The sequence below is a fragment of the Chaetodon auriga genome, chromosome 1 (genome assembly GCF_051107435.1).
Source record: "Chaetodon auriga isolate fChaAug3 chromosome 1, fChaAug3.hap1, whole genome shotgun sequence".
Classification (NCBI taxonomy): Eukaryota; Metazoa; Chordata; class Actinopteri; order Chaetodontiformes; family Chaetodontidae; genus Chaetodon; species Chaetodon auriga.
This window is the reverse complement of record NC_135074.1, coordinates 13323151-13340039: the sequence shown is the minus strand read 5'-3', so window position 1 is coordinate 13340039 and position 16889 is coordinate 13323151. Positions and strand designations below refer to the sequence as shown.

General features: G+C 42.2%; 1 protein-coding gene across 1 annotated transcript in view; it reads right to left on the bottom strand.

Annotated features, from left to right (window-relative positions):
• Positions 1-16889, bottom strand: part of nfatc3a (nuclear factor of activated T cells 3a) — a 65459-nt gene that overhangs the window by 42738 nt on the left and 5832 nt on the right. The window contains exon 2 of the mRNA XM_076761488.1: positions 494-1676. Within this exon, the coding sequence (XP_076617603.1) occupies positions 494-1676 (1183 nt within the window). The remainder of the gene's footprint in view (positions 1-493; positions 1677-16889) is intronic.

Here is a 16889-nt window from a genome sequence, read left to right as displayed (position 1 = left end):
CTAAAAACATTCACCACTGAGGTCTATTGTTTAGCCTTGACCTGACGACATGTGCTGTCTTGCCAAGGGATGATTAATAATTCACCAAAATACAGACAAAGAGGCAGTTATCGCCAAACTACTTTTTGGATCTAAGTGAAAAAAGCTAATTTTTAGGACGTAATGCATCAAGAATCTATTCCACAGTATTACTGCAGTCATGACTGTTGCCAAGTCTTTCTCAAATACAAACAGGAAGTAGAATAGAGCAAATGGATTGCAACAGAAAGATCTTTCAACAAGTTGAGAAAGTCCTCACTGGCATCTGAAAAGATGAAAACGTTTGAATTTTCCAAACACTTCCTCTCTAACTGAGTCCTCTACATCTGCATGAATCATTTGCTTTAGCTCGATTAGAGGACAGAATCTGTGAGATGAGGATGAATTAAGAATAGATTGCTATTTGTAAAATCCACTTTTTTATGCTTATTCTCCTCAACCTCAGCAAATTTACCTGAATATCGGTGTATGGCCAGGCTTGGGTTTATTCCATGAGAAGTGAGAGGGTACTGATAGGAACTGTTCCCCAGGCCCATCCTTCTTCAGGCTGTGCAGGGCCTCGTCTGAAGGGGAATCTAGACTAGGAGACATACTTCCCTGGTCATCTAACCCCAGCTCCCCTTTCCCAGTCTGCAGAGCTGTTCTGTCCTGGGAAGTCTTCCTTGTCTTGGATGGGATGTCAGCTTCAGATGGGCAGCACTGGAAGGGTGACATGCCTGCAGAAGGACTGCCAACCCAGGTGTCCTCTGTCACACTGCCCCTTGGTGAAGGTCCTGGCGTGGGTGTGGGTGAGTGATGAGGGGACAATGAGCCGGGGTAGCAGATGTCGGCGCTTGAGTGGCGTCTCTTCCCACAGGGTGAGGTGGGACGTGAGGAGGGCCTTGAAGGTGGCCGCGGGCTAAGCCAATTTTCATCAGTGACACTGGTGCGAGGTGAGTGGCAGGGCGACTGTCGGGGTGACAGGCTGATTGAGTGGGAGTGGTGCACAAAGGCAGGGTGGTGGTGTTGCCAGTGGGGCTGCTCCTCCAAAACTCCACCACTGGTTTGAGGGGAGGCACAGCCTGGGGAAGTAAGCGGGGGGCCCAGGGTGAATCGGGCAGCCGCTTCATTTAGCTCTGAGTCAACATCGTCATAGATGTGTGAGAATGATTCACAGGATGAGGCATCAGAGAACCAGCTCCTTGAGGAGAGGCTGCTGCATGGGCTAGGGCTGAGTGAAGAGTCCCGGTATGAGTGGTCCAGGGGGAGATACAGGTGGTCTCTGGACAGAGGCCTATCACCGTGGTAGTCCCCATCAGGGCCATTGGCCCTGAGATCCTCTTCATTGGCATCCATCTCCTGCTGGCAGCTTGGGGAGATAGAGGTTATCTGGATGCTGGGGCATTCAAAGGCCTTTGGTGCCTCCACAGGAGCAGAGGGCAGCAGGGGGGAGGTGCCGTACTTGGAGTCTTGTGCCTCATAGCTCGGAGGCTCAGATCCTATTTTGTGTGACTGAAAGCGAGGAGAAGTGCTGATGACCTGGGAGTGGGACTGCATGCCATGACGAGGCAGGCCAATAGACTGGTGGTTGGTGACCATAGACTGGGGCTGGCCTACATTTAGGATGTAGAATGAAGTGTTGTCATCAGGCTCCAGATCTAGGAGAGGAAAAGGAAGAGCAGATTAGATAAAAAGCAATCTGGAGAATATTTTCAATTACTGTCATCTTTTTTCTTAATGTTTCTTAGTTTTACTTCATTGAGCTGATGAAGAAATATCCACAAATATCCACAGCAACTCTAATCAAGAAGTTTACACCTTAGTTGTGTCAGAGTTCCTCAAAGCACATTTTTGGGATAACATATGATAGAGTGTAGTGGCACATAAAGGGTTGTGCTTTTGCAGAGCAGAGAAAAGCACTAGTGAGCACATTTGCATCTAACACATCCTTTAATCCAGTGTTTCCCAACCACTGTGCCGCGGCACAAGTGTTCCGTGAGAAATCATCAGGTGTGAAATTTGGTGAAATCTTCCTGTGTGTCTTTATTCAATTCCTGCAAGAATATCAGTTTAGTGTTCAACTTAACAGGCCCAGGTTTCACACTGAGTCAGTAAATTGAGTAAATTGAGACTAGATTTTCATTATATTTCAATAAATATACTTTTTGTGACATTTTTGTTTGGTGGTGTACCTTGTCTAATGTAAAGTATGTGTCATTGCTCAAAAAGGTTGGGAAACACTGCTTTAATCGTAGATAGGAACAAAATTTCCTATTTAGAGAACATGTTTGCTTTTTAATTACGCAGATTTATGATGATTATGAGGTCAAACAGCCAATCCAAAGTCACACAAGGGACTGTAAGTATATTTGAGGTGTTGTATATTCGTGTTTAAGTCGCTGTATATTTGTGCTCTGGGACTCCAAGAACGGAGAAGTGGTCTGGACTCTCCTCCTGGCCTATTTAACTGTTTGTTAAGGAGAAGGATAAGGATAAGAGGAGAAGATGTAATTGGTCATTACTCCAAGCCCACCTGCTGATACTGCATTCTTCCAACTAGTAATATCCCACTGCAGCCTTGTTTTCACACAATACTGTGCGACACCAGGAAAAGGCCTCTGGTTGCCAAAATTGCCTAAAAGTTTTTTGGTCACAGATTCATGTGCGGTTCCACCCTGAGTTTGCACATGCGATTGAGCCTATGTTCAGGAAATTAGAAGCCAGAGTGTTGCTGGGTAGCGGGCACTCATACAGGCAAGGTTCCAAGAGGGATAACCGATGAACAGCACTACTCAGGAAACAAATTCACACAACGGTGCGTGCTGTCGGCTGTCATCACAGCTAGCGCCGGCAGGCTATTTATACCAAAGGTCATCCAGCACAGGCAGTAAGTACACACACACAAACACCCACACACAGACAAACAGACAAAAGCCCATTGTCCGTATTGGCACTATTCTGTTAGAGGTTATTGATAAACTTCCACTGGATATGCTGCGCTGCCCCCCCCCCCCCCAATCACGCCCAATGTTTCACGTGAGAAATTTTGATTTCACACACAGAGAATTTTTCAAATTAGAAACACATTAGGAATTGAGAATTTGAATTCTAAAAAGCATCTGCATTTTCCTCTCCTGCTGACTTTCACTTGTGACCGTTGTATGTATGACCATAACTTTAAAGCTCATCGTTTACTTTTCTACAGTGCCACTCACCTAACCAAAACGGAACTTATTGACAAAAAACACACATAACACACCATGTAGCCCACTGTAAGCACTAACTTACTAAAAAGTAAAGCAAAGCAAGCATCACATAACATCAGTCTTCCTGTCATGTCCTATCTTTGGCTTTTTAAGCTATGGTGATTACCACTTCTGCTTTAGTGTGGAATGAAAAGACCCCCCCAAAAAAAAAGAAAAGTGATTAATATCCTTCGGAAAACTGCATGCTGACCAGGGCAAAACTATACACCAGTGAGCATTCATAAAACATCGCGCTTAACTAAAACCACAGTGTAGTCTGTACAGCATAAGGTTGTGACATGATTACACAACACTTCCTCATAGTCCTTAAATGTGCCAAGCTGCCGAAAAAAATGTAAAACTGAATAAGTACCTAACTTAGCTATTACAAAACTAAAATCTTTACTCGTCAAGCACAGATAATAAGCCATATCTTGGTAGTAAGTTCACTTAAGTTCCTTTTCTTGTTTCCTCTGACTTTAAGTAATAACCACAGACCAGTCAGATGACAGCTCTGTCAAACTAGACATTAAGGGTAGTCTCAAATAAATCTGTAAAACCAAAAAGATTTTTGGTTTCTGCCCTCCTATCTTCTCTATCCAACAGCAGCATGAGAGAGAGTAGTAGCGAGCCCTTTATTTATAGCCACTCGGCTTCGCGCTGGCCCTGCCTGCTTGTCACAAGACCCTGCAGTAGATCCTATGATGACAGCATCTGACTGACTGACAGGGAGCAAGAAAAGGACAACTGAGCTGAGAGGAAGAGAAAGGCTGTGAGGAGAAGAAAAAACTCTGTGTCTCCTCACTCAATGATCCAGTAGAATATATAATAGTGTGAAGAGAACAGAGGAGGAAAGAAGTGAGGTGTTCTGCTGCTGTTGTATGCATGTTCACATGTTGTCCTCATTCACATGCTTTCCTAAATGAATGAGACGTGCGAAACCATCAGTCCACCACAGGATTTGACTTAATTAGCATAGAAAAAAGTGGAGGTGGAGTGAGGTAGGGAGATGCAGATCATGGAAGAGGAAAACAGTCAAGACAGTCTGCCTTCCTGTCCACTCACTTGTCTGAGGAACTGCTGTTGCTGAATACCACACATCCGAGGGGAGGACAGATATTGAGAGAAAATATCAAGACAAAGACTCAAGCAGCTGATTATGTTAGGACAATACTACCAGCAGAAATTGGGCTGAATAATAAAAGTCTGTCCTTGCTATTATACAGTATGCAGGCCTGGAATTAAGTCATTTTTAGGGCAAGGCCACTTTGGCTTTTGACAAATACAGATTTATCTGCATCACAGCCAAAATGCAGGGCACCAAGGCCAAAACCAATGGTGCAATAAGAATAAGTGATTATTATATATTATGAATACAAAACAGTACATAATCAACAATTTGGACTCAGTGAATTGAAAAACACTGCTGAGTTTATTAAAACTGGAACCTGAATGATTGACTTTTCCACAAAATAATGTCAAATTGATTTTTTCTAAATGTGAACAACTTATATTACATATATTGTTATATTTTAATGATAAAATTAAGTCTATATATGGGCTAAGGGTGATCAAGATGAAACTCAACAAGTTTCAACACCCACGCAACTATTAGCATTCGAATGAGAGATCATAAAGGCAGTCACAAAAATGACTTCAAACACTTTTTTTTTTTTTTTTTTTACACATTAAACACACTAACGAGTAAACTTCTCAAGGCAAGTCTCCTCTTGTCATAAGATTAGCTGTTTCTTGGTGAATAAAGGTTAATGTTACTTTGAAAAAGGAAGCTAAAAAAAGGCCAACGAGACTGCTGAACGCTCATCAGGAGTCATTAATAACACCATCAATCACATCATGTTTGGGAAAGTAGTTTAAAAACAACAAAGGGTTTACTGCATACTGGAGTTAGAAACTGAGTACGGTAGCTGACAGCCTGATTAGCCACACAAACACACATTACTAGACTGTAAACTATTCGTCCAAGAAATAACTAACTGCACTCAATGAATAGGAGAGACGACCGTGGGAATGAGAGGTAGACTGTCTCAAAAATTTACATTTTCTCACTGAAATAGAGGCTGGTTTTTGTATCAGATACACACTGAATTAAACACTGACTCATAAGACTATTAATTCATCACGTAGCATCAGGAAAAAAAAACAGGGTGTGTAACCTGAATACGACAGCGAGTTTACAGGGTCCTTCTGGATTGTAACACAGGGTGCATACCTATCAGGATCACTGGAAACTGAATATCACTGAATGCCTTACGCAAACAGGTGGCAAGTCAGCTCTCACACTAACTTCTAAACTGTATGTATGTTCATAGTTAGCCCAACACTATGCAGCACTATGCTTATTAAACCTTAAAACACACGTGTATTAATATTTAAACAGCATAGTGTTTAGCTGCTTCTGTTTATCATATAATGTTAACTGTTAGCTGCTAATGTTTGCAGAATCTCATCTGCTGTTGATGTCCAGCATGATGATGGCAACACGGGGAAATGTGAGATTTTTTTGCTTCACCGCTTGTAGTTTCAAATGAGGAAATCCACAGCTTTCTTTTAAGGTCACAACAGCCAGTTCAAGACAGAGGATGCCAAAGTGGACATGTGGTAGAAGGGGCATTACGGCCACACCCTGTGGTATAATTCCTGCCCTGCAGTATGTCAAAACTATATCTGTCGTCTACGCTGAAGAGATGGCTGCAGTGAGGACGTTGGTGAAGTGTATTTTGTTAGTTAGAATCATCATATTAATGCCCAAATATGCATGGTGACCTAATCAAATCAAACTAACTGGCAGTGTAAAGGCAAAAAATCTCCTCAGGGGTAATGCAACACCAAAGATCAGACAGCATTGGTAGGAATTCATATTGAACACAAAAGTGTTACTTATTAGACAAAAATTGTTTTTTTAAGAGTTTCTGAATTTGTCAGTTTGATTTTCTGGGTTGCTGCTTAGCAAACAACACAACCTGACAAGCTTATTTTAGCTCTGTTGAACCTTTGATCTTTCATGGCAGGGCAGTGCAGGTGCTGACCGAGTCATGAGCTGCTGCCTCAGTAGATTAGGTGCTAATTAGATGCAAATTGTGAGCACAAATTGAATGAAAGTCGCAGTGGAATTTGCCCTGCGCTTTTATGCCTTTTAAATCTGGCAATGTGTTTTTTTTTTACTACTTAAGTAACTTCAGTTGTCTACTACAACTGAATATGGTAAATAACAACATTGCCTTTAAAAGATTAAACAGAAGTCACATTTCATGCCTTCTACAGTTACTCCACAAGTAATGGCAGACCAAATGAATATGCTTTGTTCTACAGTGTATTTAAACTTCAAGCAGAGCCTCAAGTTGAGCATAACACCTGATGCTTCTGAGTGCTGAATGAACTGACGAAAGCTTCTGACGGATGCACAAAGAAGACAAAACAAAACCAGAAAAGCTTCAATTGCTGGATCAGGTAAGCTGTCAAATGTGCTCCAGCAGTCACTAGAAGCTAATGCAGGCGGGCTGACCCCTGAGCACTGATGGTTGATTTATGACAGTGTCAGAACTTTCCATAATGCCAGCTGTCGGCCAAACGGACAACTACTCATTAAGTCCAGCTTGCTCCTTTATTATAGTAATTTTTGATTCTAATAAAAAAGCTGTGGTTATCAACAAGTTGTGATTCGCCATGCATGTACATTTGACGACCACTCGCGTTCGCTTCAAGACAATGCAAGCATGATGGTAGAGAAATGTGCCTGTGTGTATCAGTACTGCCCCCATATGCTCTATATGAACATGTGTCTGCTCGCTCAGCTGAGAGCTCTAGAGTCGTCTCCAGAGTTTGACAAATATTAGCAAAATAGTTGGTGACAAAACACATTAGGAATTGCACTGATTGCACAGACGGGACATCCTCATTAGACAGGCTGCGTCTGAAAACACAGTTGCACAGTAAGCATTAAAAAGTCCACTGAAAGTACTGCATTTTCCATGTATGCCACACAGTTATGGGTGAACGAATATAAGAATTAATTATCTTTATTTATATTGTGCTTTTTACAGCAGAGATATCTCTAAGATTCACTGCAAACACACACTAAAACAGGCAATGTAGTCAAAGCCACAGGCATGTGTGATATGAGGAAAATGTAGGCTCTGCCTCAGCCTCACACCGTAATTTGACAGTTTAAAATGCCCTAAAAAGCATTTGTATTTTTTGCCGTTGACCAATTCTGCACACTAATGTCAAATGCCCCAAATCACGTTTTCAAAATAAAATGACATAAAATATATAAAATATACAATAAATCTTACAAACATTTTATGTTGTAGGAGTCTTTGTATTAGATTCTGTGTTGGCCTGGTGATAGTAATGAGAGCAGCAACTTGTCTCTGGACTGTCAACTTCTCGGCCTCCTCAGATAACAGATTAGAAATCCCTCTGCTGGGTCGTCCTACAGTGTCAGTGGTATAACATTCATTTAACATACGGAGTTCTACTTAATCTTGTTTTTTTGGCTATATTATTTAGACTTTGTCTCTGTTATTGCCCTCATGCTTATTTGGCAATGGTAAAAAAAAGAAAAAAAAAGAAAAAAGCCATAAAAAGTCCATCTATTTTTCAGCTTTTGCATATTTTTACCCATCATAACGTACCCAGAAGAGAAGTAGCAGCGTTGCACAGATGAGGGTCAGACAGGGGACGACCATGTTACCTGGCCCACAGCCCTCTCCATGCCCTGAGATAAGATTAGCCTGCTACCTAAAACCCTCCTATGTGAGGAAAGGGGAGGGTGGTGGGAAACCCCCCAGTCAGAGCCAAACACCAGTCACCTTAGGACAGGAGGTCAGAGAGGAGAGGAGAGGAGAGGAGAGGAGAGGAGAGGAGAGGAGACAAGACGAGGCGAAAGGAGCAAGCAGTGGTAGCATTACTATATGAAAGGCCTTGGGTTGCAAAGTCCCTGCTCTGTTCCTGAAAGCATTTGAATGTGCCACACACTCCTCAAGTGTCTATACATCAGCCAGCCAATCCGGTTAAATAAAGATCTCTAAGAGGCTTTGCTGTACCTATGCTAATAATAGCTCTGCATCACTGGGAGATGTTTCAGGGAAGCACTGATTGTTGGATGTTTGTGACACACCGCAAAGACCGGTGTGTTCTCACGGTGACCACAGGGAACGGCCAAACCCACTGGTGATGGTGGCATCCACTTTGGCTCCTTGACACAAGCTCAACAGGCCTCTGGCTAACTGTCACACTGCCTGGGGATTCTCGCTTAGGGGATAATCCGTAGAGACTTTGTTCCTCCCTCCTCCTACTCTCACTGCACACAAAGTGTGTCAGGGTCCTGTGACCTGCAGTGACACACAGGCCCACATTCTGAGAAAGCCCAGTTTACTACTGAGGGAGGGAAGGATTTGTCTATCCCAGAGAAGATGACAAGTTCACTGCTGCAGCAGGTTCCTGCTGGTGCACACTCAATCTTTCTGCCTACCTCTCAGCGTGTATATGTGTGCATATGTATGGGTGTAAACGTGTGGGTGGTATGAATGTATGTATGTGCCTGTGGTTGTTGCCTCTGTGCTTTCCTGTGTGTTTCTGCGCATACTGTATGAGTATATATGTGAGCGTACCTGTGTGTGTGATTGTTTGTGCGCACACCCCAAAACATATTACTGTCTTAGGTTACCCGCTAGCCCCAACACCATGTGGTGCTGGAGCTAGAAGGTAACCTAAGCCAGGGTTCCCTTTGTGGTGGGCAAGCAGATTGATTAGAACAGGCTCTGCTTACATCCCCTGTACAGAAGGCTTTGTGTTCAGGCCAGTCTCCTCTTTCAGCTCTCCTCAAGAACTGCTGACCAACAGACCAGAGCAAGTGTGCCACCACGCCATGTACTATAAGCTTCATGGGATAAAGGGCATAAACCTCAGATAAATAATCAATTAACACATTAACATTATTTATTTATAATTGTATTATTTACGGTAAATTTGATACTTTTTAATTCTATGGTCTGCAGAAGAAAGGCTCATGAAACATTTCTTGCAATGTTTCTTGAGAATTTCGACATGTCAGCTGTCTTCTTCTCAGAACAGATAAGCTTCTGTTTCCACAAATCAGTCCACATCAACTCTGAGAGACACGTGCTGCCAACAACTCACAATCTTTTTATGTTCCTAGATGAGGATCCACCTGATCCGACATTTTCTTCGCTGAAACCAGTTCCAATACCTCAAATAAGGGTATCTGTTGGTATGGGTTACCAATCCCATACAAGTGTCCTTTTTTTCCAAATTTAAAATCTGTGTGCCTCACCCAATGGAACCCATTAGGGGTCAGTTTGATTTAAAGTCACAACAAGGCACTCTGGCACTAAAAACTGAGTTAAAACACAAGTTTTATCATGACATTGTTGAAGACTGTATGCCTTGATTTATGCATTAGATCATCTACAATAATTCAACATGTTTTATATTGGAAAAAAAAGAAGTGATCTTCTTTTCAAGCACAAGAGATCTTAAAAACCTTTTTTAAACAATTAAACATTTTACATAACATTTGGGTCAATACAGACATTTGCTGTAGTTTCCGGCAGAGCTCCCAAAAGCAAATTTAATTCCTCCCCCCTAGGTTTTCCAAGAAATCTGCAGCTGGCTGGTTGCCTACATTTCTAAACACAGAGCCGGTGACGCACATGCACACACGTATTGTAAGGGTTGGCCTACACCTGTGCCTCTAAACCTTTCTGACTGGGTCTGTGCCAAACCTACCGGTGATCCCTGTATGTGTTGATGGTTGGGTCTGTGTACAAATAAAACTCACTGAGATTGAGCGAGAGAGACATACAGATGTAGAGGAGAATCAGGTAGGCTGGATCTTCCAAGAGTTATGACGTACATATGCAGTAGAATCCTGGCGTATGTGTCTCAGTTTGATCTGGCACCTACGGAGCCTTGTTATTGTCTTATCCTGTAATGTTATGTTAGGGTTATATCAAAAAGCTTTTCTCTGCCGTCACAGCAGACTCACCAGCCAGCAGAGGCTTAACAATGGCAGCCTAAGCCAATGTTAACATATGCCGGCAGCTAAATTAAGCTCCTAATTAACAATCTCATGCCGAGATAACATTATGGGATAAACATAGAGTGCCAAGTAGCCACCTGAACTAAATATCCACCAACGCACGAAGATCCCTTTCAAACACATCACTAATTGCCTTTAGGGTACATTAATTTGGCCCTCTAAAAGAGATCTCAGGAAAGGTTCATGTTTATTACACAGTAAAAATGAACATTAGCAGGTAAAAATAAGCTAAAGGTACAAAACAAGATAAAGGAAAATGCCTTAAGATGAGAAAGATATTTCAGTACAGGAGTTCCACAGCTGAGGGGTCCAGACACCAAAGCCCCAGTGAAGTTGACTTCATCTACACACATTGTCCATACACAATCCCTAATGTGTGTGTGTGTGTGTGTGTGTGTTTGCCTGTGTGACACCATGTGACACCAAATCATAGCAGCTAGGAGTAGGCAGAATACCAACTTCGTCACCACCACAGATGTCACGCTCTGCCATGACATGGATTTTGCAATACTGTTATTACCATGATAAAGGTTTTAGCATACTAAAAATAATGTGCTTTACTGTAGCTGCCATAACATGCAGGTAGAGGGCTATGCACATACTCATAGAACTAAAGTTAGGTACATCCAGTAATTACTGTTTTCCTCTTTTTAACACCAACTCCGGTAGTGTGTGAGGAAGATAACATTACGAGCAACACATGCCAATTTCTCTGTTGTTGGCTGCGAGAGTAAACACAAAAGGTCTTCATCTCCTTCCGCCATCCATGGAAGTGAAGACCCAGTCTATTACAATTATTGTTATGTCTCCATAACAAACACAGCTGGGAAACTCTTAGGTTAGCCAATACAAAGCAGGATTTGTTTGAAAACTGCAGCTCAAGGATGGATCAATACCGACTTCACCCTTTGAACCTGTAAGTTTAGCCATTTTTTATGTTGCTTTACTGTTTATACTGCTGGTTAGCTTGTAGAATTTGCCATTAGCACATTCTGCATCTAATGCGGCTAGTAGCATCTACTGTGGAGCCACAGGCTGGAGCAGCGTTGTTGTATTTAATATTGAGAGCCAGTCATTTGAAGCAGTTAAATAAGCAGAATAGTATGTTGGACGTGGGTAGCTGCTTTTTCACATTGCTTTTTGTGTGGCCTCGCATAGCCAGAGCTAACATTATCTCCACACTTCACAGTGCAATACAAGATCATCTGGTTTTGTTGGTACAGGAAAGCCCCCTCTGCTCCCTGCTGCGTCGGTATGTGTCTGTTGCTGCTGTATGTAAATGAGCGTGACAGACGACCCATGGTACACTGAATATTGTACTTATATAACATAATCTGAGTTGTCTGCCGAAAAAATGCAATTCAGACGTCTCATGCTACCCTTTGTCGAACTCTGAGAATGAATCACATTATATTCAACAATAAAACCTACATTATGGGGCAGGTAACCCCTTCCAAAATATCTCATGTTCATTTTAATGTGGAGCCAATAAACACATACATTTTTACATTTCTATTTTTTTGTCCTAAGATGTGTTAAGAGTGAAAAGACGTACAATCATGTTTTGAGTGGAGTATCCCTTTTATTTTTGTAATACAGTGATATAATACCGTCACTGTAAAAAAAATATGAAACACCATGACACAAATTTTAGGTCATATTGCCGACCCCTAATAACAGCACAGTATTTTTCTGTTCATTCAGCGTAGGCAATGTGAAAGAATGCTTAAAATATTAGGGGAAAACCATGACTTTTATAAATTGAATCCACATTTTTTTTCCTCGACATTCTGCCTTTTACAGTTGACTCATGAATTCATAGGATCCTACAAAACTGAGCCAGAAAAAAAAAATCCAAACATCAGTTTCCAAAGCTGAACAGCAGACTATTTCTCAAATTCAGACACAGACACAAATTAAGGAAAAACAAAAAGGCTTACTCGCTGAGCCACAGCATCATATACCACAAATACCATAGTACACCAGTCTAAGTTCAAGTGCAGTTGCATGTAAGTAACCTTGTTGCAATTTCCTCCCTTGACTTGGTTTCTCCCTGTAACCTGGTTTCTAGTGTACATGTAAACACAAAACCTATCTGACGGTCCATGTATGTATTGGTTTTCAGTGGGTCAGGAGAGCTATAGTGCATTAGAAGATTGGCCTCCAAGGCGAACACAAGCCGCGTGATGGCCTGCAATAACCCAGAGCAGATAACATCAGAGGCTACTGCTAGCAGGGGTGACATTTAAACAATCTGTCAAGGCTGACTGTGCCTGAAAAAATCACCCGGGGAGAGAAAGAGAGAGAGAGAGAGAGAGAGAGAGAGAGAGAGAGAGAGAGAGAGAGAGAGAGAGAGAGGGGGACGGACAGGGAACCAGAGCTTTGTATGCCTAAATGTGTGAGAGAAACAGAGAGAGACAGAGAGTGTGAGACAGAAATACAGAGCAGAGAGAAACACAGAGAGAGAAGGGCTGACATTTACACACTATGGGTCCTGGAGAGCGTAGTGAGACGACAGTATATACACACCACTGATAAATTCACAAGCGTGTCAACCAATAACCTCCAATCAAGCTGAGAACCAATCAGGTTATTGTACTGTATATATTATGTTCCTGGAATATCCAGGCATGAAAAAATAATGACAGCTATACAAACAAGTGAAATTAGGCCAATGTACACCTTCCAGATCTATACATGTGAACAACTGCCAGCCTGACCTTCAGGCCTTGACCCATCTTCACAAAATTAATTAACTTGTACCAGGGGACCCTCTTTCCATCGTCTGTGTTGCTTGCACAGCAGACGAATGGATGATGAGGATACAGGTTAAAACAAATGGAGCATCCTCAAGTAAAGGGTCCTTCTGCTCTGTTTTGGAGAGACCCCATGACAGTCCTGTTACTTTTTCATCCTGCCTATAAACAGGCCAACACAAAACACTAGAAAAAACTAACAGGAAATAATCAAGGAAAAGCAGGAAGACAGCAATTTCCTGTCCGAAAACATAAATGAAAGTGGTATATGTCCACAAAAAACCTACGCCTTAGTTACGTCTCTTTCACAGTCCATAAATGTTTAACAACATATGTTTTACTCTTTGGCACATGATGTGCATAAAGTGATCAGTGTCTCATATTGTTAAAATCTCTATCCACACTCGGTGTTCAATGCCCTTTTCACCCAGCTGTCAAAGTCCACATGGCCCACATTCCAACTGTGACCCGTGAAGCCAGGTCCACTCAAGCACATGGGCCCCCACTGGAATGTGCACCATCAACCCCTTGAAAATCTAATTTACTCATTTATCCCACCTAAAACCTCCAATCATTGTTCACGGCCAACAACTACCACTGTTTCTTCATAACTCACTTTAGAATATGGCACACCTGATCACTGGACACATAACGGGAGTGGGGCACGAAAAACTGCATGGGGTAGAGGTGCCAATACCAAGTATTAGCCTGACTGAAATATGGCTTTGAGGGCTAGCCTAAAATAAAATGAGATTCAAACCACCCTAATCCCTGCGTAGCAAGCTGTGCCTCATAGTAAAAGGGGACCAAAGAGAGAAAGAAAATAATGAAACCAGATGCAGGAGTCCCAACAGCTTTCTCTCTGGTGTAATGCAGCCTCTGACATGTTGATACAGCGCAGCCATTGGTAGCTTCAGTTACACTAAATTTAAACTAGACAGATGCCACACATAGTTACTCATGCCTCGCCCCGGCAAACAAACATCTCATTCATCGCACTGTGCTGGGACCCCTTCAGTTCAGTAGGGTTAGGGGGCACCCACATGGTGATCTAGCCACACATGTGGACCTCATGCATGACCGTCTGATCTTTGACCTGTCTGTCTTTTACATTTTCGTAGAAATAGTGGAACATGTCAATCCATAAACTCTGTTTTTCTGACACACAAAGCCTTCCATCTGAAACTATACGATTTATACAGTCTGTTGACAATTGCTCCTCTAACCGTCAAAACTTCACTGTCCATGTTCTTCCTTAAAAAAAAATTATCAAAACTTTGTTTGTATGTTTGGCTCTTTTTGTTTTATTTCCTATGAGCCAGTTTTCAATTTGTGGTGACATTTGTTATAATAACTATGCCCGTATCAACAAATATCAATGTGCTACATGTGTATTGTGGGCATATCAATATGATATTTGACACATCAACAAATTCAACGATTGAAATGATAAATATATTTTAAAAAAAAAAAAAAAAGACCCAAGCTAAGTGAAAAGTGGGAGTCCAGTGCAGTGTATCTGCTGTGGAACAATATTCAGAAAACCTGAATGCTGAATATATTTGAACCTTAGACTAAACTGGCCATACGTGCTGTCACTGAAAAATCTGACACCTTCTATTGCCATTTTCAGGAAAGTTTAATATTTTTTTTCTGACAGACTTCAGGACAGCCCGTACACTAACGACAGCTGTTTGTCTGAGTGGTGGCTCCCACCCATCAATATAAGTCTAGACTACACACAAGACACACCTGGCTAGAGCTGGGAGTGCCGACACACTCACCTGGCGATGTAGCGCACAGCATTCTTCCGCTCCTCTCCCCGTTATGATCGCAAAGCGCTTGAGCAGTAAAAAGTTGAAGGCTGCAGACGTGCTGGGACGAGAGGGGTTCTCCTGCACTAAGTACAAACGAGTCACTAGAACCTGCCGCCTGCCCTCTGCCACTCTCTTTGGGAGCTCAAAATAGTCCACCATGAGAGCGATGTAATTTCAGTCTTTCCCACGACGAGGACTGAGAGGATCATGCTCTTGCTTCACAGCAACAGAGCAATGACAACAACACAGATAAGGGTAAAATTGCTTTCTCCACTGGCTGCTCTCAGTTTGATCCTTTCATTATGATAATGTGCCTTGACGTGTCCTCATATCTAAGAGCGACAAAGACAGTCCCACAGGTACAAGAAACGTCACAGCACATTAACAGAACAAAATCAAACCTGACTAGTCACTAAGTGGTTGTGGTGACTGCTCGCATCTGGAGATTTCATTAGCCCCAGATCAGGCTCTCTGATGTCACTGGTGGTCTCCCTCACATCCTGAGAAAGCAGTGAAAAAGGAAAGAAGCTTCAGTCGTCCTGGTGGCGGGTCTACAATGCTCTGTGCTGATATGGAGGCAACCGACAACCATTAAAACTTCTTGCAGTTTGTGAGAGAAGAAAAAGCAAGAAAACAATGTATGTGGAACACACACAAAAAGAAAGATCTAAACAAGGAGCGCGGGTGAACAAAAAACCCTGTTCATGTTCCCCTTACCAGCAGCTAGAGAGCAGTGTGCCCCCCTCTCCTTCCTTTCCACCCTGCCATATGAACCCCACATGGCATGTCTGGGCAGAGAGCCAGACACCTCCGCTCTGGTTCTACAACTCTGCCACCCATAAAGGCCACTTCTGCCCCCCTGCCTCATACCACCTCTCACACCCAATGAGGCCACTGCTCATGACCTGCATAACCCCAATTCACCAATACCTATTTCTACCACTGACACAGCCACTTCACAATAGGCACTCTATCACAAATGGGGTAAGTGATACTGTAAAGGATAAGCCCAAATATGCACTGTAACATACCGAGAGATGGATTGTGCTATTTTCATATATGAAACTAGATTCAAAAACAATGAAGGGGAAATATGTTCTATATTTAGTATGTACAACCAAGTTTAGCCCGTTTGATACTATAGATGAAAGCAAGTTTAGAGTCTGCTGTCTGTAGCAAGCAAAACCATCACGCACGAGTGTCTGATACGGCCAGTTTCAGTGCAGCTTGTTTCACAATGACAGTTAGCTGTAAGCTACAAAGACAAAAGGTCTGGGGTTGACGCCTGTTATGCATAAAGTTACTCAACTCTTAACACATGGTTTTCCTTGCCTATGTAAATCTACGGCAGGATGTCCAAGTGTGTTTTTTTTTCTGCAACAGCGTAAGATGGTAAATTAAAAAAAAAAAAAAAAAAAAAAACCACTGCGGTAAAGGGGGCTGAACGTCCTGGTCCACATAAACAGAGGGTTCAGGCGTTAAAATTACTTTAGTATGGCTGAATAAAAACAAAGAACAAATGTATGGGGTTGGTTGGACTAACATTTTCCAAACTCCTTCGTCAACCAAAGATCAGAAGTAATGAATGCTGCAACTCAGTTGAATTCCACCCACACAATACAATATTTAGAGATGGCAAGAATGAAAACAAAGCAAAAAGAAATGAATGGAGATGAACACGAACAGATTTGCTCTGTGGACCTCAAACTGAGAGGACACACTTTCTCAAGCTGCTCAAATTTAAGTGAAAGTTTATGGTTTATGGTGTTTTTCTGCGATTACAGTCATGAAAGGGTTTGCAGAGACATTAGAGACAGTGGAGTTCCTGGTAAGCCTGAAAATCAGTTTGTCTGAGTTGTCGTACTGAGTTGTTACTCGTCAAATAAACATAAGTCGGGGAACTTGTCCATTTGCTGTTTGTGGCCAAAAGAGAAAGCCTGACAAAGCACTGTACCGTGTTTCATCT